This window comes from Peromyscus californicus, unplaced genomic scaffold (genome assembly GCF_007827085.1).
Source record: "Peromyscus californicus insignis strain IS unplaced genomic scaffold, ASM782708v3 Scaffold_3__1_contigs__length_106647218, whole genome shotgun sequence".
In the NCBI taxonomy this organism is placed as follows: Eukaryota; Metazoa; Chordata; class Mammalia; order Rodentia; family Cricetidae; genus Peromyscus; species Peromyscus californicus.
Window position 1 is genome coordinate 35747957 of NW_026294551.1, and position 22377 is coordinate 35770333.

Consider the following 22377-nt stretch of genomic DNA (forward strand, 5'->3'; position numbering starts at 1 on the left):
TGCGTGTTGCTGTCTTGTGGAAGATGAGCTGCTGAGGCGGGTGTTGGGGGGCTGAAGTGGCCACTTGATTATGTCCTCTGCTGCACTGCTGTGATCTGAATGTTCTGGAAACGGCTTGGTAATTGAGGACCCACTATGGACTGCTGCTTGGCAGGAAATGCACAGTCAGTGGTTGAAACAATGAACCCCTGCACTTTTCGGCATGAACAGGGGAATCAGTTCCGGTTCTCAAGTCTTCAGCTGAACGTCATGGTTGCTCCCTGGGGAAGTGAATGGCCTGGCAGGTGTCCTGCTGCTCACTGGTCTGTTATCCAGGGGTTTCTGGGGACCAGGACTGATAATCGTCTTTGTGTGTCTCGCTGCCGACTACAGGGAGCTGGAACACAAATCTGCTCAAGTGGGATCCTTTTTGTGCGGGTATTTTAAATAAACACCAAAAAGAGATGTTGACTTGACCGAATGAGGCATGTCCTGCAAGCCTGCTCTGTGGATTACAAATAAATGCCTGCCAAATTTTACCCCGAAGACATTTGATCACTTAGTGAGGTCGCAGGTATTTATAAGCTAGTGTCTCCACTCAAAATACACAGGGATATATAGATATATCTAGATATATCTATATATCTAGATATATCTAGATATATATCCACATCCGTGTATGTATATGTATATATATGTGTGTATATGTATGTATGTATATTTTTTGAGACAGGGTCTTGCTCTGAAGCCCAGGCTAACCTAGAAATCCCTATATAGTGTGGGCCTCAAACTTGCAGTTACTCTCCTGCTTCGGCCTCAAGTGCATGCAGGTAGGCGTAAACTACCACTCCTGGCGAGAAACTTTCTCAGGAGTGTTCGTTCATGTTGGGGAACAAGACTTAGCTGTAGGACCACTCCTCTCTTGTAATTTTGTGTTAGCCCAGGCTCTCCCTATGGCCACTGCTGGTGTGGCTGCTGTCCACTGTTTCTTGTACAGTTAGTTCAGTGATATTCCATTTCCTTTATTGGACCCCTCCCCACTTATAGACAGTCTTGCTAGTTCCTCCATGTTGCCTTAGCCTGCCTGGTGCTAGGTTTGAAGGGGTGGAATCCTAGACCCAGCCTGAGTAATACTTCTTTAAACACTGCTCGAGGTGCTAGGGATGAGGAGAGGAAACCAGCATGATTCCTGTAGTGAGAGCCAGAGATCTTAGTAGGTGAGATGTGGAATGTAAGGCTCTCTGCAGAGGGCAGAAGAATGTTGCAGAGGAGACTGGGTTGGGCACCATTTTTAAAAAAAGGACTGAAAATCCCCATCACCGCTGCTTACTCTCTGTTGTGTGTCAGACTCTCCAGATATCTCGTCCTTCCCTTAATTTACGACACCTCTTCTAGGTCGACACCCCTCCTAGGTAGGCATGGAGTGGCTTGTCCAAGGCCACGGTTACAGAGAAGTCAGATAGGCCAATCTGGATCTGCCCAGTTCTTTTCACCACAGCCTGTCTCTGTGGCCTGGGCTGCTCCTCTGGCATTGGCTGACCTATGATTGTGTAGAAGTATTGGTGGTAGATACTTCCTCTGCTGCTGACATAACCCATGCCTAGGGAGTCTCTCTTGTTTCTCCACTTAATTGCCACACATTGGAGTGGTGGGGGTGGACCCTGGAATGGAACCGAGGGCCTCACCCATGCTAGGCAGGCATCTTGCTACTACTTGGAATCTCTGGGACTCTACCCATTCTCGAAGAGCACCCAAGGAGCTTTCCTAGGAGCTCTGCCCTGCCTGTAAGATTCTGTCCCTACTTTGTCCCTGCTTTGAATTGTTATAGACCTGCCTGGGTTTTACATCACACCCCAACTTCAGATTCTCACTATGGCCCCTGCAGGCTCGATCCTCCCATCTCAGCCTCAGTTGCTGGGATAAAGGGTCCGCACCACCACACCCAGCAGGTACGCTTTTTATATAGAATTACCTTGTTTCCTAATGAGTTCTAAACGCCCTCAGAATTTTCGAACCAAATGCCTTTGAACCTGAGCCTTCTCATTTTATGGATTGAGAAGCCAAGACCCAGAGAGAAATGGAGGACCTTTGGATTTTATTCCCTGCCCACCACTTACTGCCTTGCACATAAGGAGTGCTTATAAGTGCTGGGTGTAGCCCCTGCAGCCGGAAAATGAAGGTGTCAGCCTGTGATCTTCCAAGACTGCTCCGCTCCGGCCCTCCTTTTTCTACATGTGTCTAAACAAGTGCAGTTACGTTTCCTCCGACCTCCCCCACCAAGACTGCAGTGGGGTGTGAACCGGTCCACCAGCGTTCAGATCTTGGCTGTTCACTTGGTGGTTGTGCAAATTAGGTGACTTTGGTGTAAGCGACAGAAGAGGAGGAATATGACGGGAGATGTGTGGTCGAATGAAGTTTTAGGGAAATTAAATGGGGTAGCTGGTGGAAAGTAGTGTTTATTTACAGTGTGTGAGATAAAGTCCGTGCTTAATAGAAGGCAGCTTCTGCTGTCCCGTCAAGATTTGCTGAGTAAAATCAGATGGAATGTGACATTCGGATATAACCAGGGGCTGGTACTCTGTATTTTCTTTCTTCCTGGAGGCTTAGCCACTGCATGGTCTGCCGAGGTCTTTGCAGTCAAGGGGTCTCTTTCTTTTTTACAGCTCTAAGGTAATTAGATGCTAGTAGCACCCAGCATCCGGGCTCCTCTGAGGCCTTGCCTCTAGGCAGCAGAGAGGCTCCCACCTGCCCTGCTAATCTGTCAAGTGAGTTCGGGTCTTTGTTTTTGTTTTGTTTTGACCCACTTTTCAACCAGTTGCAGAGACTCCAATCCTCTGTGACAGCCGCTGCCCCAGCATCTGGAAGAGGGTTTCCAGGCTGCTGTTCCTCCCGAGCTGTGAATTGCTTGTCAGTTTGCCTCATTCTGTGAGACTGCAGGGTGGGGGTTCTTTGGAAAAGAGGCGCTTTTCTTTATCTTAAAAAACAAAGCAAAACAAAAACTGATATCTTTGTTCTCAAAGTTCAGCAAAACTCCGGAGGGAGGGTCTGACCTGGTGATCCTAAGTATTATCTTTGAGGTCAGGGCTGCCGAACCCTGTTCTCTCCCCTCCCTGGCCTCTGGCTGGTGTCTGGGCACTGAGTCAGAGGAGGAGGGGGAGAGGGGGTGGAGATAGTTCCACCAGCTGCTGCTAAAAACAGCAGCATCCACTCGTCCACAAACACCCTCTCTAGACCACAGCAGTGTCAGGAGCCATATAGCAGATGGTGTTGGTCTGACTTTCCCTATGGCTCCTCTCCCTTTGGATCTTTTTTTTTTTGGGGGGGGGTAACCTATAACCATCAGAAGGAAAATTGCCTAACTTTGAGAAGTTAGGATCCCCTTTTCCTTCCTTTTAGAGGTGGTCCCATTAAGAGCACTTTTCATTTTCCTTTTTCTTTTTTTTTCAGCATCAGTTTCTCAACAGATGGATGGAGAGAGATGTATGTGAGACAGGAGCAGCAGGAGACCTGCTGCTTGCTGTGAGCGCTATCCCTTAGCTGTTAGACTCTGGGCATGTGTAGCAGACAGAGAAAAGCCTTAGCCTCACTGAGTGGTCCACAGGACCCTTTGGCAGCCAGAGTGGGAGTCCTCACCCTGGGCTTGATCCCAGACTTTATCTGGGGTACCGAGAAGCCAATGTTTCCATACTGTTTTCAGTTCGGCTTGTCTTTACACGAGATGTCCCAGTGCGTTCAGCTCCCTCCCGACTGTCCTGTACCGCAATCTGTGCTAGCGAAAGTGCCTGCCTGCTGTTGCTTCCGTTGGGGTAGACTGTCCGAGCTCAGGGCCAGGCCTCTCCCCGTTGGCTAGTGGCTGCTTTGTGCATAACTCTGGACCTTCTCAATCTTGCCCACGTTTACTCCTCATGGTCGCCTCTTCCCTCTCCATACTGAAAGCTCCAAAGGACAGGTAGGGCACTGAGGAGGTTTATTTATTCCAGACAGATTCACCCAGGAACCCTAAGGGGAGGAAGCAAATGAAATCATATTTCTCCATCCTCCCCTTAGCAGGAGAAAGAAGCACCGCAGACTGTATCTGTGGGGGAGGAAAGCTCCTCCCTGCCTGTCTGCTTCTCCGTGAAAACAACAGGCCGTTCTGCCCTGGGCACTGAGAGGTGGGGGTGCTGGGGAAGTACACACGAGGAAGAAGGAAAGCCGATAAGATAAGCCCTGGCACATCTAGGTCACCAGGCTGCTGCCAGCCACCTGTGTGATTGGTCACCTTGAAACTGGCAGGGCGGGGGGGTGGACTTTGGTTCAGGGCTAGACTGGCTGCCTTCCATGCCTGGGTTTTTTCAGTAAACATTTATTGAGCGCCATTAGGTGCCAGGTCATGTGCTAGGCATTTCAGGCTCCCGTGTGTCTCCAACAGGCTTGTGTGGATCCCAGACTTGCAACCAGTGCTAAAAAAAGAAATGACTTCATTCAAAAAAAAAAAAAACAACAGCTTGTGAAGGGGAGTTGGGGGTGAGAGTGAGGAGCCTGTCCCCAGGAGTTGGGGCGGGGGGCTCTCTGGAGTCTTGATCCTTCCTTCTCTAGGTTAAAGCCAAGGGTCTGCAAGACTTTATAGAGAGGCCGGATAGTAAACATTAGGCTTTGCTGAGCCCCTAGTCTTAATGGCCAACCTCGGTGGTACTGGAGAAAACATCAACAAAGAGGCAAAGGTCCACTGAAACTTCCTTTACAAAAAGCAGGGGTGGCCCTGGGCTTCCAGGCCTTGCTAATGCCTGGGATAGATGTTTGAAATGACCATGGTGAAGTGAATGTTGGGGCAAGTGGCCCCACGGGACTTGCATCTCCGGTTGACACTGCGTGGCTTGTGCAGGAATTGAGGCCGCTCTGGAAAATCCCATTCCACTGGCTGGACTTCATTTTTAACCATTCCGCACCCACAGGTTCCCGCCATAGGTTCAGTTGGTAACTAAGCCAGACAGTGTACCTAGTCTCCTCATTTCTACCTGGAAAACAACATCATGTAGTCCTATTGGGTCAAGAGTCAGTGGTACCGTTTTCAAACTCCCGAATGGAAGGGTCAAGTCACTTCTGCTTGAGGCCTTAGACTAAATTTCAGTGTTGTATCGGACAAACGTCTTAACCTCCATGATGGTGGAACGCACAGTGAACACTGCTGTGTGGAGCTCTGGGCTATAGAGGCGGCCAGGATATAATTAATGCCTGGGAACAGCTTAGGTTCTAGGGCAAAAGACAAGCAGCTAAGCTGTTACAGAGTGGGTTGAAACACAGGCTTTGTGGAGTACCTGACTGTTCTGTATGCTGTTCTTTCTACGCTATAGCTGCACGCATATGGCGAGATGCCGTTCTGAGCTGAGATAGTGTCTTAGAGGAAATCAAGCCCGGAGAACCACAGGGAAGCCAAAAGGGCAGAGCGTGTTTCAGGGGAGCAAGAGGTCAACAGGTGTGGGTCTCAGGGTACACAAGGCTGTGCTGCGGAGTTTAGACTCAACTCGGTGCTGTAGGGAACCACCAAACGGCTTGAAGGGAGGGAACAGTAGGATTTGATGAGAACTGGAGGAGACTATTACAGCCTGGCCTGAAGGTCAGCTTCCCTTCAGCTTCTGTAAACTTGTAGCCTAGAGCTGCGCTAGCGTTGTTGATAGTGTGTAGCAGTTGGTAAAGCATTGATAATGTGCCGTGCCTGCGTATAATTAATAATAATCATCAGGCTCCACCCCTCTCTGCTGATGCCTCCAGCTAAGCAGCAGTCAGGTAAATCCTTTGCAAACTACAGGAAGCCAAGGACTGTGAGTGGCAGCCCCGTAGTGACCCAGAGGCTCACAGGGCCTGGGCACTCTTGTCTAGCATGATGTCCCTAACTTCTTGAGTGAGGGCGCCTGAATGATGAAAAGCTGGCAATTGTAGCCCCAAACTTGGAAGCCTTTTTTTTTTTTTTTTTAAACATAAAGTTTTTCAAGACAGGGTTTCTCTGTAGCTTTGTGCCTTTCCTGGATCTCTCTCTGTAGACCAGGCTGGCCTCAAACTCAGAGGTCAACCTACCTCTGCCTCCTAAGTGCTAGGATTAAAGGCTTGTGCCACCACCACCCACCCACCCACCCACCCACCCACCCCACCCCACCCCACTCCTGGGCTGGAAGCTTTTTCCATTACTTAAATTATATCACGTTTATTTGTGTGTGTGCATGCAGTGAATTTGCCTGTGCGAGAATATGTAGAAAGGCCAGAGGCCTGAAGCTTGGTAATTTGGCTAGGCTGGCCAGCTGTGAGTCCCCTGAATCCGCCCGTCTCCCAGCCATAGCCTCCCCTTCTCCCCCCACCGCTGGGGTAGAGGTGCGTGCCGCCATGCCCGGCTGTTCTGTGGATACTGCCCCTTCCTGCTTGCACAGCAATCACTTTACCACAGAACCAGCTCCTTAGCCCATATTCGGCTTTTTAAAGACGAGGACTTACCATATAGCCTAGGCAGGCCTTGAACTCAAGATCATTCTGTCTCTACCTCCAGGTGTGGACCAGCAGGCCTGGCTCTGTTTATTTCTCTTATAACCTTTATTTTTCTGCATGTGTGAGGCTGAAGTATATATTTGAGTGTACCTGCTGCATCTCGTGTGGAGGTCAGAGGACAGCTCGAAGGTGTCAGTTCTCTCCTACCTACTATGTGGGTTTTGGAAGTCAGGATATCAGACTTCATGGTGAGCGCCCTTCTCACTAGCCCCCCCCCCCCTTTTTAAATAGCGTTTTCTGGCTCATTTCCACGGCACAGGAGAGGATGGAAAGGGAGCACGTGGTCCTCAGCAGGGGTAGAGAGTAACCTTTCTTAAATTGTTTGGTGATTAACTCCCTTCTTTCCTGAAACTAGATGAGAAGAGGAAACCGGGAGTCAGCAGGGCTTGGGAGCCTTAATTAACTGTGGTCCAACTAGGTCAGAGGAGTGTGACCTTTGGAGTGCTCCCCCCACCCCCTTGACATGTATGCCCCAGCTCACTGGAGCAGAGTTCCCCCACCACTGGGGGGTTAGGATTCCAGCACCCAGCCAAGGGCATCTGTGCTTCTGTGAAGCGTGGCCCTGCCTGTTCATTCCCTTCCTCCCTGGCACTCTGGCCCTGCTGGAGCTGGTGTCGAGTTGCCCCGATACCCAGTCTCCTGTTTCACATCCTTAGGCTGAGATCCTGCAGCCGAGTGCTCTTCCAGCTTCCCTTTCTACTTGCCTCTCACTGATAGAGAAGCTCCTTGGGGGGGGGGGGTGTGTGAATCGTGGAGAGGTAGCTACCCCCCCCCATAGACCCCTTTGTCAGTGGGCACAGTGCCCTGAAGTCCCCAGCGCTGTGTTGGGTAGGGTGGCGGTACTCACTGCCTAGCTCCAGGCCTTTGCTGGCAGATGGAGTCCGGCTTGGCTGGCACCCAGTTGTGCATATGCTGAGGCTTTACCTTCGGGTGGAAACGGGAGGCTGAAGTTGGAGTCAAGAGACAAGGGAACTCTGTTTGAGGTGTGAGCCTCGAACACAAGGGCTCCCTGAACCAGGCTCTTTCTGCATGAAGTACCCTGGTCATGCCAGATCCCCTATCCTGTCCCCTGGGCTGGGCTGAACTGAGACCCTAGTGTGCCTGAAACAAGGGGGAGAAGAAGCCAGTGGACAGAGTGTTCCTGCTTTTGGAGGCCTGGGTCCTTGGGGACCGAGATGAAGCATCTCCCCTTTCCATAGACTGAGTAAGGAATGAGGTTTCTACCCAGCTGCACTGGTTTCAATTCACGCCATGAGACAAATGGGAGTGAAGAAAGATGGCAGCAGAGAGGAAGTCCACACCCCCTCCAGGCCTGCTTTGGAGAGTACCCACATACTCCCAGGCCAAGATTTCCTCCCACTACCCAGTACCTGGAACCCGGCTGTAGAGATCACCAAATTACCTAATTCGTAATGACCTAGTCTCAAGCTACTTTCCCATGGCTATCAAAGATGACTTGTGGGTCCGGTGCAGAATGACAGAAGCCAAGAGCCGGGCCTCCATGTCTACACTGGTCTTGAGTATCCAGTGTTTTCAAATGTGTATAGAAAGGTGGCAATTAGATGTTTGTCTCGGAATAACCCCAGCCTCTGTATTCTCCCAGGAGCCCTATCCCAGGGAAGATGATTAAAAATAGATCTGAGTAGTAAGTACTTCCTGCCTGGCAGATGCTGACAGCAAATGCTAGGCCTTGTGGCTGACCTTTCTTCTGAAATCTGCTCTGTTTCCATGATGCTAATTGAGTCCCTTGCTAGACCTCATCAGAGACTGACTGACTGACTGCAGAACACCAGGGCTTGCTGTCCTGGCCCCACTCAGGGAGCATTGTGAAAGCAAGCACTGTAGTGTATGAAACACCCACTCCTTGGTCCAACTGGCTGGTCCTTGTTGAAAAACTAACAAGTTCTGCTTTCAGGGGTACCGCCCTTCTGTTAGCTATGGCACAGCTCCACCCCCGTCAGTGATGTTGAGGGGTAAGGGAGCCATAAGAATGCCCAGTGTTTGGAAGTATACACAGTAGACAGGGCTCACAGCCAAAATGTGGATGGCTGAAAGGGGTCAGGGCCTCTCTTTGGGGTCTAAGAGTGGCCTGGACCCCCCATCCACTACTGCCTTTCCTCACCTGTGACGTGCAGATAATACTGCCTAAGTAGTCTCTGGGTTATATCTCTGGCCATTTAGACATCCTTAGTTCTTTACTTTCATAGACTACTTTAGATTGGCACCTTTTCTTTTGACTAGGAAATGATTTTTCAGTGCCTGATGGTTCACAGTGAGCCCTATACTCCACCACCCCCCCTTTTTTCTTTCTTTCTTTTCTTTCTGAGACAGGGTTTTTCTGTGTAACTTTGGTGCCTGTCCTGGAACTCACTCTATTGACCAGACTGGCCTTGAACAGAGATCCGCCTGCCTCTGCCTCCCGAGTACTGGGATTAAAAGCGTGCACCACCACCACCTGGCGAGCCCAATACTTTCATGTTGGCCCAAGAAGAAAGATGAACACCAGATTATATGGCAGGAATTTCAATTTTTTCACCTGAATTTGAGCCCTAAGCCAGGGGATCATCAGAGAGGCCAGCCAGTGGGCAACAAAGACAAAGAGGAGGTTTACCAACATGAGCGAAGAGGTCTAACTCTGAGTCAGAAGTGTTCAGTGTGTCAGGTGGCTGTTCTCTAGAGAATATGGACCCAGGGGGATTGCTCTGTAAGAGACCTTGCTCAGCTCCCTCAGTTCACAGATGGGCATTAGGCACACCATCCTCGGGAGAGGCAGGCTGTGGAGTTTTTCCTGGCTGTAGGAGCCAACAGGCTGGTTATTCCGATCCGGTTATGTTCTATTTCTGGGGAGGCAGAAATACCAGGAGTCATCATTGTGTGTAGCTTTGGCCTTTCAGCAGCACCTTCTGCGTTCTACCCGATTTCTGCGGTACACACTGGGACTTTTACACCCCCGCCATGTCCTTCCCCTGCTCCTGAAACAGGGTCTCTCTATGTAGCTCTGGCTGCCCTTGCTCACTGTGTAGACAACATCTGAGCTCACAGAGACCTGCCTGTCTCTGCTCCCTCAGTGCCCCGCTACACCTGGCTCCTTTTTGAGCTCAGGCTTTTTTTTCCCCCCTGGAGTTCATGCTGGTCTGGAGTTCACTGCATTGCCAAGTTAGTCTCAATTTGTGGTATTTCTTCTGCTTCCCCTCTCAAACGCTGATCATGACTTTTTAAATAACGTATCTGACTTCATAAGTGCATCATACAACTCTATGTCCTCAAAGGCATGTGAACGGAGAGGCTGGAGATGGGAATATGCTAATATGGTAGAAGCTGGACAGCTGCCACGGCAGGAAAGAACACATTCATCAGCCTCCTTTAGTTCATACAACCAACCTGAAGCACAGTTAATTGTTGTAAGTCCTTGTACGTGGATTAGCATTTCCGGGGGGAGGAGGTATGTAGCATTTAGGGCTGAAAATGAGGTACAGAAGCATAGAGCACAGGCAGGGAGATGTAAAGCCAAGTTGGGCAGAGAAAATGGAAAGGGGGTTGAAGGAAAGTCGATGCTGTCATTCCATTGCACAGAGGAGGAACTTGGGACCAGAGACATGAAGCCAGGGCAACGTGATCGAACCAGGAATTAAGTCTCGCTTACCCAAGCACGGTCATGGGTCAGCAGAGTATTTCCGAGAAATTTGTCCCTAGATTTCAGCCTTGTACAGACATCACAGGGCACTTACACAAACCTTGATGCCTGTTAGCTCACCAGGCATTCCACTCTTAGGGGACTGCTATTTACACACACACACACACACACACACACACATGAGAGCCATGGGTGGCCTGGAAGTTACCATGTAGACCACAGTATCCTAGAACTCAGATCTAGCTGTGTCTGTCTTCCAGGTGCTGGGATTAAAGGTAATGTTCCAGCTGGCCTAGCTATACTTCTTTTATTACACCAAACTGCTGAATGTTTGGTCCATAGGTGCTTGATGTATGCACGAAGAACTTCAGATAGACAACCCAAAGGATGTAAGGCCAGAAAATAAATCTAGGCAGCTCTGAGGTGAAAGGACTCACCTAGCTCATTGAAGGAATTTGGCGGTGTAGGGCCAGTTGGCTGTAGAAGGGGCTTACTCAGAAGGTAGAGAGTTTGCTCTAAACCATATTGTTTGGGAGATTTGGTTGCAATGAGGGCAAGAGCCATGTGGGTCTAAGAAATAAACACGAAGAAGTTCTGTGTGTTTGGAGGACTTCCAGTACCCTCAAAGCACAGCCCACTGTGGGGGCTTTCAAGGGACTGTGGTTACTGGAGCATTTGCTGTACAAGTCCCAAGCAGCCTTCTAATCCTTCTTTGCCAGCGAAAGGATTTTTACGGAGCTAAGAAGCTAAAAACTAACTTCTTAGCTTTGAATTATTTATTTCAAGTGTTGTGAAATAATCTTTCAGTAGTGAGCTGGAAAAGCTGTTTTTAGTCTAGGGCGGAGAACATTCCCTGGGTGGTCCTCAGTCAGCCTTACACATGGTAGGTTCATAAATCAAGTTTTTTTGTTTTCTTTTTTTTTTCATTTACTCGAGAGTGATCAAACCCAGAAGCGGTTTGCCGTAAGCAACTCATAGGGAACTGACTGGTAAGCCAGAATTCGAATTCATTAATTTTCAGTGCTTAATCCTGAAAGCTTGAACTGTGTGTTATCTTCCTGGAAGGTAAACCCACTTGAGCGAGAGAATTAAATTTAGACCATTAAGTAAATATGGCATCAGAGCAGAGGCATTTGAATAGCCTATGAGATTTCATCGGTGTTGACAGATTGACCCATCCTTCTTTCATTAAAGAAGAGACAGCTTTCCCCAGTGAACACCTGCTAGGGAGATCTTGGGACGCAGACTCAGAAGCCTTCCATAATGACCTTGACTTAAGGAGCTGAGTGAGGCTGGGAGGTTCCTAAAGTGGCTCTGGGCTTTCCTTGTTCTTCTTTGGAGGTGAAATTCATAATGTGCGCCAACCACCCTGGTACCCAATATACATTGAGACTAATTCCCTTCTTGGTAGGAGGCTATGTGTACCATACCCTTGTCACCCGCTCTTTGTGCTCCCCCAGATTTTTAGAGCCAATGGCCTGAGTCCCTGGTGGTGGTATTTGACCCTAGACATATTTCTTAAGCACTCTGTTTTCTACATCTGTAAAGTGGGGGTGATTTGATTTAACCTTTCCTTATTGTATTGCTTAGAGGACTGTGTTTGGATCACAGTTTGAATCATGCCTGGCACATGGTAAGTACCATGTCAGTGTGATTCATGACTGTCATTTCTAACTTTTTTTTTTCCTTCAGGATTTTACTACATTTTAACTTACTGTGTGTGGTTCTCTCTCCACCACGTGTTGGTCCTAGAGAATGAACTCAAGGTCATCAGACTTAGCAAGTCCCTTAACCTGGTGAGCCATCTCGCTGCTCCTTCAGTCCTTATCATGAACCACTTCAATATCATGTATTATTGACTCCGATTTCACTTGATTGTTAGAAATATTTAGAAAGCAGTTCCTTCTGTATAACTTATGGCTTGATTTAGCCCTGGAAGGCACTGTGAGCTTACTGCATTCGTCTGTGGGTTTAACCACTGACTCACTGTCATCCTTAGTATTATAAGGACATTTCATTTGCAAATGCCTCATTGACTTTGGGAGTAAGAGTGCTGATTGAAATATAAGTCAGCAGATATTTTGATTTTTGCATTTTGATTAGTATATTTAAAATATATTGATTATTTATACTTTGATCATAATAATAGCATTATCTTTCCTTAAATAATAGCAACTCTGAATTGTTTTCAAAGGCCGGATGGATTTGAGAGGAATTTAGGCTCCAATATGAATACTCTGTTAGAAGTTTTTCGTTTTGAATTGCACCGAATTCAAATTTGATTTGCATTTGCTGCCAGTGGCTGCCTGCTATTACATCATTCCACCGGCCCCAGTGGCCAGTTCAGAAAACACCCATCTTCCTTCGCAGGCCTTATGAGGGTGATCCTCTGTCCTCTGAAGAATGAGCATTTGCCAGGCCTTACTTCTCCAAGGGAGAAGAGAGGGAGGGAGGATACTGCAGGCTGACAACAACTTTCTCACTGCCTGGCTGTTTACGTTGGCATCTACCACTCAAACCCACTGCCACAACACCCAGGAACTTACCCTGCTTTAGTTCAGCAGAGACCAGCCACAGTCGCCAACTCCATCTGAGGCCCTGGGGCAGCTGAGGGATGAACCTGTGGGGTCTGTAACTCAAGGGTGATTTGGAAGGGAGTCTGGGAGGCCTGTTGGCACAAACACTGTAGACCAGTTGTGATCTCCCTAAAAGCTCTAGTTGTGTGAAGGGAACAGACTTATTAAGGCCTTTTTATGCGGCAGGCTGCATGCCTATATGCACACATGCCCTTAATATCACAACATCCCTTTTGCCTAGTATATTGTGGAGTAAGTAGGTGCTGTTTGTGAAATCCTTCTACATATGGATGCCAGAGGCTCAGAAATGACTTGCCCAGGGACATGCAGCTAGAGAGAGCTGTTCCAAGGCTTCCCAAGCACCAAAGTCGCCTGCATCCTCTTTACCAGCATCAAGCAGACATGAGTGGGTGAGCTGGGGTACCACCTGTCCTTAGGCCCAACCTTGAAACTGCAGGGCAGCTGGGTCATCAGGAGCAGGAGTGTGAAAGGTCTCATTGGAGGCGTAGATCCCAGACTGCCTTTCAGCAGTGGATCCAGACATCCAAGGCTCTTTTTGCAAATAGAGTGATCATGAATTCTCCCATGCACTGCAGATATTTCTCCCTTTAGAACAAGTTCCTTCTCCCCTCTCTCTGTGGGCTTCAAGAATGCGAGGGTAGATGAGACTCATGGGCCAAAGGCATGGAGGTGAGACCTCAAGGAAGGCATCCTGTAGAAGTCCCTTTCCTGGAGTTTATTTGACACGGGGTCTTCCTGTGTAACTGTGGGTCACATGGTACTCATCACATAGAGCTGTGGGAAGGTCTTCCGGGTGCTGGGATTACAGTATGCCACAACAGACTTTATGTCACAACTAAGATTGCTAGATCCCTGTGTGAAGTTTTTTGGTAAACCATGAAGATACACAAATGGCTTTGTTTTATCCCAGTCTTCCTGGTGACCTATGTCCCAGTGTGGAAATCACAGCCAGGAAATACCTTCATAATTAGCCGTCTCCCCCGTGTCCATGTGAGTCCATTTCCCTCAGTTCTTATTGTAGAGAAGATGGAGGGTCTTTTCCTCTTAACTAAAATTCAGTTACCATAAACTGCACGTGTATGTTCTAATTCTGGAAGTTTCTAGCATTGTCTGTTATTACCAGCCTTCTCACTTTTCCATATGCTTCATCAAGGGTGAAGTCCAGGAGGATTGAGTGCCGTTTTGCTCGGGTTCTAGCCCTTTGCAATGGCTCCTACGGTTTATTGTGACCCTAGAAAACTCCATGAACATTCACGATAGACAGAAAAGAGGATAAGAATGAATAATAGGAAAATGGCTGACCTGACCCTTTCTCACAACATGCCACATCTGTTTCCTGCTGGTTAAGGGATGGCGCCAGCCAAAATTCCAAGGGAAAAGGTCTCACTGATCCTCCTTTGTACCTATACCTAAACTACTTGGCTACCATCCTGATGAAGCTTTGAAAAGCATTCCAAAGGTCAATTTTAACCACCTCTTAAGTATAGTGCCTCATGCAGCTCTGTAGGGTGGAGAGGGGACCTGCTGCCGGGGCTGAGGCAAGAGAAAGGATGCTGGGAGATTCTTTCTGGAGTGTGAGAATCTTCTGGAATTAATGATATTCATAATTAATAACAATTGTACAACCTTGCAACTCTACCAAGATCCACTTGATATTATATTTAGGGACACATTTCCATCTTCCTTGTTATGTCTCAAAAGTATTTTTGAGTCAGAATCTTATATTCTAGCCCAGGCTAGTCTGGAACTCACTAGCCTCATTCTCCCTTTTATGATGACGCTTGAGTTGCAAAGAGGAGAATCTTCGTGGTAAGAGAGAGGCCGAAGATCTGGATCGGCTGCTAAAAGCACTGGTGTCTTGGGGTGGGCCTGGATTTGTTTCCCAGCACCCACATGGTGACCTACAGCCATCCATAATTCCAGTTCCAGGGCATCTGATGCCCTCTTCTGACCTCTCTGGGCACCAGGCACACATGTGATGCATATGTTCACACACATACAAAACACCCAGACACATAAACTGTTTTATTTTTGAGACAGAAAGATGAAAGTCACCAAAGGAAAGAGCCTTGAAGAGTTAAAGGCCAGCTTTTCCATCTCTTCCCTGGGCTCCTGAAAAGAAAGCCTTGAGTGGAAATAGAATGTGTCTCCTCTGGACTTCATTCACCTTGTGAGGCTCACTGGGTTTTTTTTTATTTTGTTTGATTTGGTTTTAGAAACAGGGTTTCTCTGTAACAGCTCTGGTGGCCCTGGAACTCTCTGTAGACCAGGCTGGCCTCGAACTCAAAGAGACCCGCCTGCCTCTGTCTCCTAAGTACTGGAATTAAAGGTGCACGCCACCACCTGGCTGCTTACTGTTCCTAACTCCCCTTTGAAATAGACGTGATTTCCATTTACAGTTGAAAAAGGAAAGCCGAGAACGGATCAAATCAAGCCGCCAGGAAGTGGGGGGTTCACAGTCTGAACTGGAACCCCAGTCTTCTGGGGTGACTAGCTCCTCACCCCTTACACAGATAAGCAAGGGCTTAGTCTGTTCCCAGAGGTTACACCCGCTCCCCGCACCTCTGCATTCTGCCACCTCCGAATGCCCCAGTTTACTCTCTGAGACAGGGTCTCGCTGTGTAGCCCAGGCTGGCCTCGAACTTGCATTCCTCGCCCCTCTGCCTCCCACGTGTTTGGGTTACAGGCATGCACCACCACACCCAGCTGCAGCAGTTCTCCTGCTTTACAAAGGAGTTGCCTGCCTTCCAGACTTCCAGCAGGGCCAGAAGTGAGTGGTTTTGGCTACTAAACAGGAAACTCAAAGCCCTTTCTGTTTCTTTGAGCTGGCTGGAAGGGCTGGGCCCGTAACTGGTACTGTACTTTATAGGACAGAAGAAAAGTTTTGTATGGCTTGAAGACAGAATGAAACCAAACAAAGCCTTTGGTGGAGGCCTGCACACCAGCCTTGGTTGATACACAACACGGAAAAGAACCGCCTTGTTGCCTGGCAGTAATGATAGCAAACAAATGTGTTTGACAGTCTGGCATCTCCTGCTCTCGGCTCTCTCTGCCTCATTTTAATTGCTTCCTTAGCTCCCCTTCAGCTTCCCCACCTTCAGAACCACCCTCACCCAAGGGAACACCAGGCTGTGCCAGGTTGTGCTGGGCTGGGCTGGGCTGGGCCGGGCCCCACAGAATACAGTGACCCAGCCGGGCTATTCTTGTCTGTGTCTATTTGCAAGAAGCCTGTTGTTCTCATTGTCTGTTTTTCTCATCATAAATGTTGAGTTGGCAGGGTCCCTGGGGTGGTAGAAGCCACGGTAGAAGAGCGTCCAGACTTCTGCCTCAGAAACTGCGGCTAGCTGTGAGTGCCAGGCTGAGGAAACAGACGGGCGTACCTGAAGTCATATTCCCACCAGGACAGCCCTGCTTGGGTCCAGCACCCCTTGGTAGGGCCTGGACTTCCGCCAGCGTACTCTCACCACACATGTCTGGAGGATCTGTCCTGGCATACCTGTGAGCCACCTTTGAGCCTAAGGAGATTATTTTCTTTGCCAGGCATCCTACCCCACAGCCCCTGCTCTCTAGGAATTTTAATCTGTGTCAGGCTCAAAGTAGTTACTTCAGGCAGTGCCCTGAAGCAGATGGGTATTCCTAGTGCGGTGCCCTTTTAGAAATGCTCGAGCATAAGTTTACTATACATATTCATGGTGTGCATGAATGTACTGCTATAAAGTGTAAATGTTGTGAACTGTAAGAACTTCATGTGCGGCCTGGAGAGAGGGCTCAGTGGTTAAAAGCACTGACTGCTCTTCCAGAGGTTCTGAGTTCAATTCTCAGCAGCCACACGGCAGTGCATGATCCAGTGTCCTCTTCTGGTGTGCAGACATGCAGACAAAACACTTGTATACATAAAATACACAAGTAGAGCTTTAAAAAAATTTTTTTATGGGCTGGGCAGTGTTGGCGCACGCCTTTAATCCCAGCACTCGGGAGGCAGAGGCAGGCAGATCTTTGTGAGTTCGAGGCCAGCCTGGGCTACAGAGTGAGTTCCAGGAAAGGTGCAAAGCTACACAGAGAAACCCTGACTCGAAAAAAACTAAAAAACAAAACAAAACAACAGAAAAAGGAATCTGTTTTTTTTTTGTTGTTGTTTTTTGTTTTTTGGTTTTTTTGGTTTTTTTGGTTTTTCAAGACAGGGTTTCTCTGTGTAGCTTTGCGCCTTTCCTGGAACTCACTTTGTAGACCAGGCTGGCCTCGAACTCACAGAGATCCGCCTGGCTCTGCCTCCCAAGTGCTGGGATTAAAGGCGTGCGCCACCACCGCCCGGCAAATCTGTTGCTTTTAATGTTATTTTATTGGCGATTTTATTGTTTGACCGTTTCATAAGTTTACATGCTGACTACTAGTTGTTTTGCCCTATTACCCTCTCTGATCTTTTTGTCTGGTTGCTTGACACAGGGTCTTGCTTTGGAGCTACGGCTGGCCTCAGACCCCCCTACATACCCACCTGCCGGGTTAAAGCATGTACCACCATGCCTGGCTTCTCTGAGCATGCTCAAAACACAAAAGCATGGGAAGAGTGCGGGCCTGCTGCAGTCTCAGCCCCTGAGAGCTGGAGGCAGGAGGAAGGACAGACAGCTGCTGTGCAGTGAGTTTGTGGCAAGCCTGGGTTTTGTATACAGAACTCCAGCACAAAGGAAAGAAAAGGAATCGGCTGGTTGTAAAACAACCTGGGCAATTCCTAAAGTGAACCGTGCTAGAGGCTGGAGGGATGGCTCCATGACTGAGAGTATTTGTTCCTCTGACCAAGGATCTGGGTTCAGTTCCCATGTCAGATGGCTCACAACCATCTCTAACTCTAGCTCCTGGAGGTCAGCACCCTCTCCTGACCTCCGGGCATCAACTTAGATACATACTCATAAATAAAATGCATCTTAAGATTTTAAAAATAATTCTGAGTAAAAGAAGCCAAACAAACAATACTGCATAGTGTGTGACAGCACTGATTACCCATGGAGCCATTATTGAGAAAGGGGCACAGAGAAGAGGGAAGGGAGACTCGGAGACCCAAGGAAATCCTGAGGGATGATGGATAGTCAGGGATCTCTGTTCTTTGTTTTTGTCTCACTGTCACCCTGGCTAGCCTGGATCACTCTTAGGTAGACCAGGTTGGCCTCAACTAACAGATGTGAGTGAGGTGTAGTGGCAGGTGTCCTTAATCCTAGCATTCTACTTTCCCTAAAGAAAATGCACATCTGCCCATAATCAGACTGTTTTTACAGATAGATGCTGAATGATGTTCTGAGATCATAGAGTAAATCTGCATTTAATAACTGGCTATTTGGTAAGGGGGTGTTGTATTTCTAGAATATGTGAAGAAAGGCACGTGATACGGTGGAGAAACAGCAGTGAGTTTCATATAAAAATTTATGTGAATTAAGCCGGGCGGTGGTGGCACACGCCTTTAATCCCAGCACTCGGGAGGCAGAGTCAGGCGGATCTCTGTGAGTTCGAGGCCAGCCTGGGCTACCAAGTGAGTTCCAGGACAGGCGCAAAGCTACACAGAGAAACCCTGTCTCGAAAAACCAAAAAAAAAAAAAAAAAAAAAAAAAAAAATTTATGTGAATTATGTGGTGGTTCATGACTTTAGTCCCGGGCAGAGATGGGCCAGCCTAGTATACATAGTGAGTTCTAGGCCAGCCAGGGATAAATATATGTATAGTGAGATCCTGCCTCAAAACAAAAACAAAAACTGGTTTTCTGAAATGCTATATATAAATTAGTGCCACCAGGTCTGGTGATTATCCTTAATCTTGATTGTGGTGATGGCTTCACAGGCATACAGATATCAGAACTCATGAACTAGTGCACCCCAATAGTATTTAAAGAAAAGAAATACAGAGGCGGTACACTGTAGTATTTAATATATGCTGATGTACTGGATGTAATGGCTCATACCCATGATCCTATCAGCTTTGGCGGCTGAAGTAGGATTACTGGGAGTTCAAGGCCAGTCTGGCCTACATAGTGAGACTCTGCAAAATAAAATGAGCAATCATTATGTGCCAGATTCACATGCTGTGTTCTGGGGGTTCAGAGAGGCGTAAAGATGTGAGTCATGTCTTCTAAGACTCAGAGCATAGTTGAAGGAGTTTGATTTTAAAAAATTAAATCCAGATGCCAAGAAGGGGCTAAGAGTCCAGATCACAGGTGTTGGTGGTAAGTCTTCCTGGGAAGGTCAGAAAACAGGGTGGGCAAAGCTGGGGACATTAACTATTGAGTGTGGTTGGGCGTGGGCTAGAGTCCAGGGCACAGTGGCGAAGTAGCAAGAGAAGAGGCCACTGACCGAGTAGGCAGGTTTTGTTCCCTGGGCAGTTTGTGGAAAGTCTAGGCTGTGTCACTGGGACCTCTGTGTTCAGTGTTGAGGCCATGATACCCAGAGCAGCTTCGTTGTGCCTGGGAGGTCTTATGCTCCCTGGGATGGGCAGCAGCTGGGGAACATCTGCTTGCTCCTTGAGTTGCACCTGGGCAGGAAGGCATCCAACTATCCAGCTGTTCAGTAGCAGCTTCTCCACAGGAACTCTGCCTTTCTCTGGCCAATGGCACCAACTTCCAAAGACCTGTACTTCTGACGAAATGGCCGTCTTCGGCACAGTGATCTGAGCCGTTGGGTCCTCTTCTAGTCATCTGTCAAGTAGATGCCCCAGATTTCTTCAGAGTTCCTTGTTTCCTTGTCTGTTTTTATACTCCACCCCCCACCCCCCCCCGAGCTGACTAGGAAGTTAAATTCGGATACAGTTGTCATACCACATTAAAAATGTAAGCAGCAATACAGAACATGACGGGCTCATGTCAGCCAGAGAGCTCGGTGAAACTGGAGAGGGGAACCACGGGCAAGGCCTGTGCGGATGGAAGTAGACGCCAGAGTGCGTGGCAAGCTCTGGCTCCTTTCTGTCCCATCCCCGGTCCCTCTGCCACTCATCAGAAGGCAGACCTAGCTAGAGGTTGAAACGAGACTTCTGCTGGACTGCTGGGTAAGCGTCTCTTGAGACCTAGAGACCAAGCCACTTACACACCAGAAGTGGAGCCCTAGACTCCCCCTCAGAGCCCGAACTGCTGTGGCAGGTAGAATTGACCAGAGCCAGGTGAGATGAGTACAAGTTCTGATGCTGGGATCTGAGCAGTGAGAAGAGGACAAATGTGTCCCCACTGGCTTCCCGTGCCTAGCCACCGTGAAGCCATGGCTAGCACAGGTGGCTGACACCAGGTTGAACCAGGAAACCTGGTGTGGATTAATCCTCTTCGTGAATTCACTGTCAGGCAATGTCAAGAACGGAGGGGTATCTAGTTACTTGGAGTTGTGTCGTTGTTAAATAAAGATCGTGTTTCTCGGTGTACCCCATGTTAGTGCTGGTACTCCAGGCTGCACCAGCACACCGGCCTGGCTGCTTTCTTGGAACCTGGACCCCTGTCCCTCATCTCACCTGAGCTGGTAAAAATAGCCCACGTGTGGACTGGCTTGATTTCTGTTGAACATTTGTTCTGCCCTCCCCTCCCCCCACATGCCTCCTGCTGGCTAGACTCCTTGCCTTTTGCATAGAAGGTCAGGCTTGTCAGTATTTGGGGTCTGTCTCCCGAATGGCCATAGGAGACCCGGATGTCTAACGATTGATTTGTTTTCTTGTATTTCAGTCGTTCCAGGGAAGTCAAGGACGAGCATACCTCTTTAACTCAGTGTGAGTGTCTCTGAATGGAGCATCTTATTTATTGGGTGAAATTCTTGAGGGGCAGGGAACGTACTTCTCAGCGATTCGTCAGTGACCTCTGCCTTAGTAATATTGAGGGGCATTCCCTAGCAGTCAGTGTCAGTTAACTTAGGGGAAATTTTATTGGCAGCCCCTCCAACCAAATATATGTACCCAGTACTGTGCTCCAGCACTGGGTCTTCCCACATAGAAGACAGACAGACGTTGAGGGGCTTCTGCCAGACCTTCAGCATAGAAATCAGCCAGACCTGAGATTTGTGATTGGGGGTAGAAAGCAGGGGTGAAAAGAACCCATGGTGAGGGGAAGAGAGAGCCTCATCCCTCCTCCAGAGGATGTCTACACAGCCCGTTGTCAACCATGGACACATTCATAGCCCCTGCCTGGAATAAGGAGGCAAAGCTCACAGACACTTGATGAACATAGGAAATCTAGCACAGCTCGAAACAGGTGTTCTGTGAAGGAGAATAGCATGTTTGATACTCAAGGCTCACTCACCCTTACGATAAGGACTAAAACACGTGGTCTTGTTCGACATCTTAGGCACCATCCAGTGCTCTGTGACCTTTAAGGATGTCTCAAGGCTGTGTACTTCACTGTGTAGTTAGCAGACGAGGGCAGGACAGATGAGTGAGTGAGCAGCTGAAGGCTGTTGGATCCCTGGAAGTCCTTGTAGGAGAGAACCCACTCACAAAGTTGTCCTCGCCTGCACACATGCACCATAGCATCCATGTGTACCCCCAACAAGTAAATGCAATACCATTTTTTTTTTTAGTTACAAGATTAAAAACTTGTGCCAGAAAATTTAAATCCTTAGCAAACTGTCATCCAGGGCTATTTTGGTAAACCTACAGAATTTAATCTTGCAGATCAAGAATTCATTCCCACTGAGGTATTTCCATGTGGCTACCTTTGAGGGGATGGATGTTTTTCCGTTTTAGACCAGCTTCTTCCAAATGCTGGCTTCCCTGGGAGCAGCCTTGTCCAGTCAGCTTTTGCCAACTGGAGTGACTAATGGTTGTTTATGACTAACTATCCGCTCTCTCTGTCTTTGGCGTAGAGTTAACGTGGGCTGTGGGCCTGCAGAAGAGCGGGTGTTGCTAACAGGACTCCATGCAGTTGCAGACATTTACTGTGAAAACTGCAAAACCACTTTGGGCTGGAAATACGTAAGTACAAAAGAGCCTGGGTGGGAGGGGGCTGGGAGCCATAGCAAAGGAAGGGCCTCCTGTCTGAGGGATGCTCTCTTCCAAACCGCTTCCCTCAGCCCTGGGCTCTTCTTACCTTTGACCATGACAAGAGACTGACTCCTCCATGCTCACCCATTCACCTGTCCTGGAAACACTCCTGTGTGTGTGTGTGTGTGTGTGTATTTTCTCCCCCCTTGAGCTGAGGACCAAACCCAGGGCCTTGCACTTGCTAGACAAGCGCTCTACCACTGAGCTAAATCCCCGACCTACACGTATACTTTTATAAAAACAGGACTTTGTAACATCTTCTGACAGCTTCCTGTGTGGTAGGGGCGTGTTGTGTAACAACCCCGGGAGGATGGCTCAGTCAGCAGAGCGCTTGCCCACAAGCGTGAGGACCTGAGTTCTGATCCCCGGCACCCGTGGAAAAAGCTGGTGCGGCGACCCATTTGTAATCCCATCACTCGGTAGCGATGTATAAACCAGGAGAATACTTGGGATCGGTGAGCTTTGGGGTCCATGGGAGACTGTCTCAAAAAACAACTGAGAAAGACACCTGACGTTAACCTGTGGCTAACACACATCCTCCCTCCCTCCCACCCCCCTCTCCTTCCCTCTCCCCCACCTCCACCCCCCAACACCCCCACCCCCACCACACAAACAGATGCACATATACACAAAAATAATTAAAAGCACTGGCTATCTAAACCTG

General features: G+C 48.5%; 1 protein-coding gene across 1 annotated transcript in view; it reads left to right on the forward strand.

Annotated features, from left to right (window-relative positions):
• The window catches only part of Ypel2 (yippee like 2), a 60123-nt gene that overhangs the window by 31959 nt on the left and 5787 nt on the right, over positions 1–22377 (forward strand). The window contains exons 3-4 of the mRNA XM_052756110.1: positions 20404–20447; positions 21536–21644. Coding sequence (XP_052612070.1) covers positions 20404–20447; positions 21536–21644 — 153 coding nt within the window. The remainder of the gene's footprint in view (positions 1–20403; positions 20448–21535; positions 21645–22377) is intronic.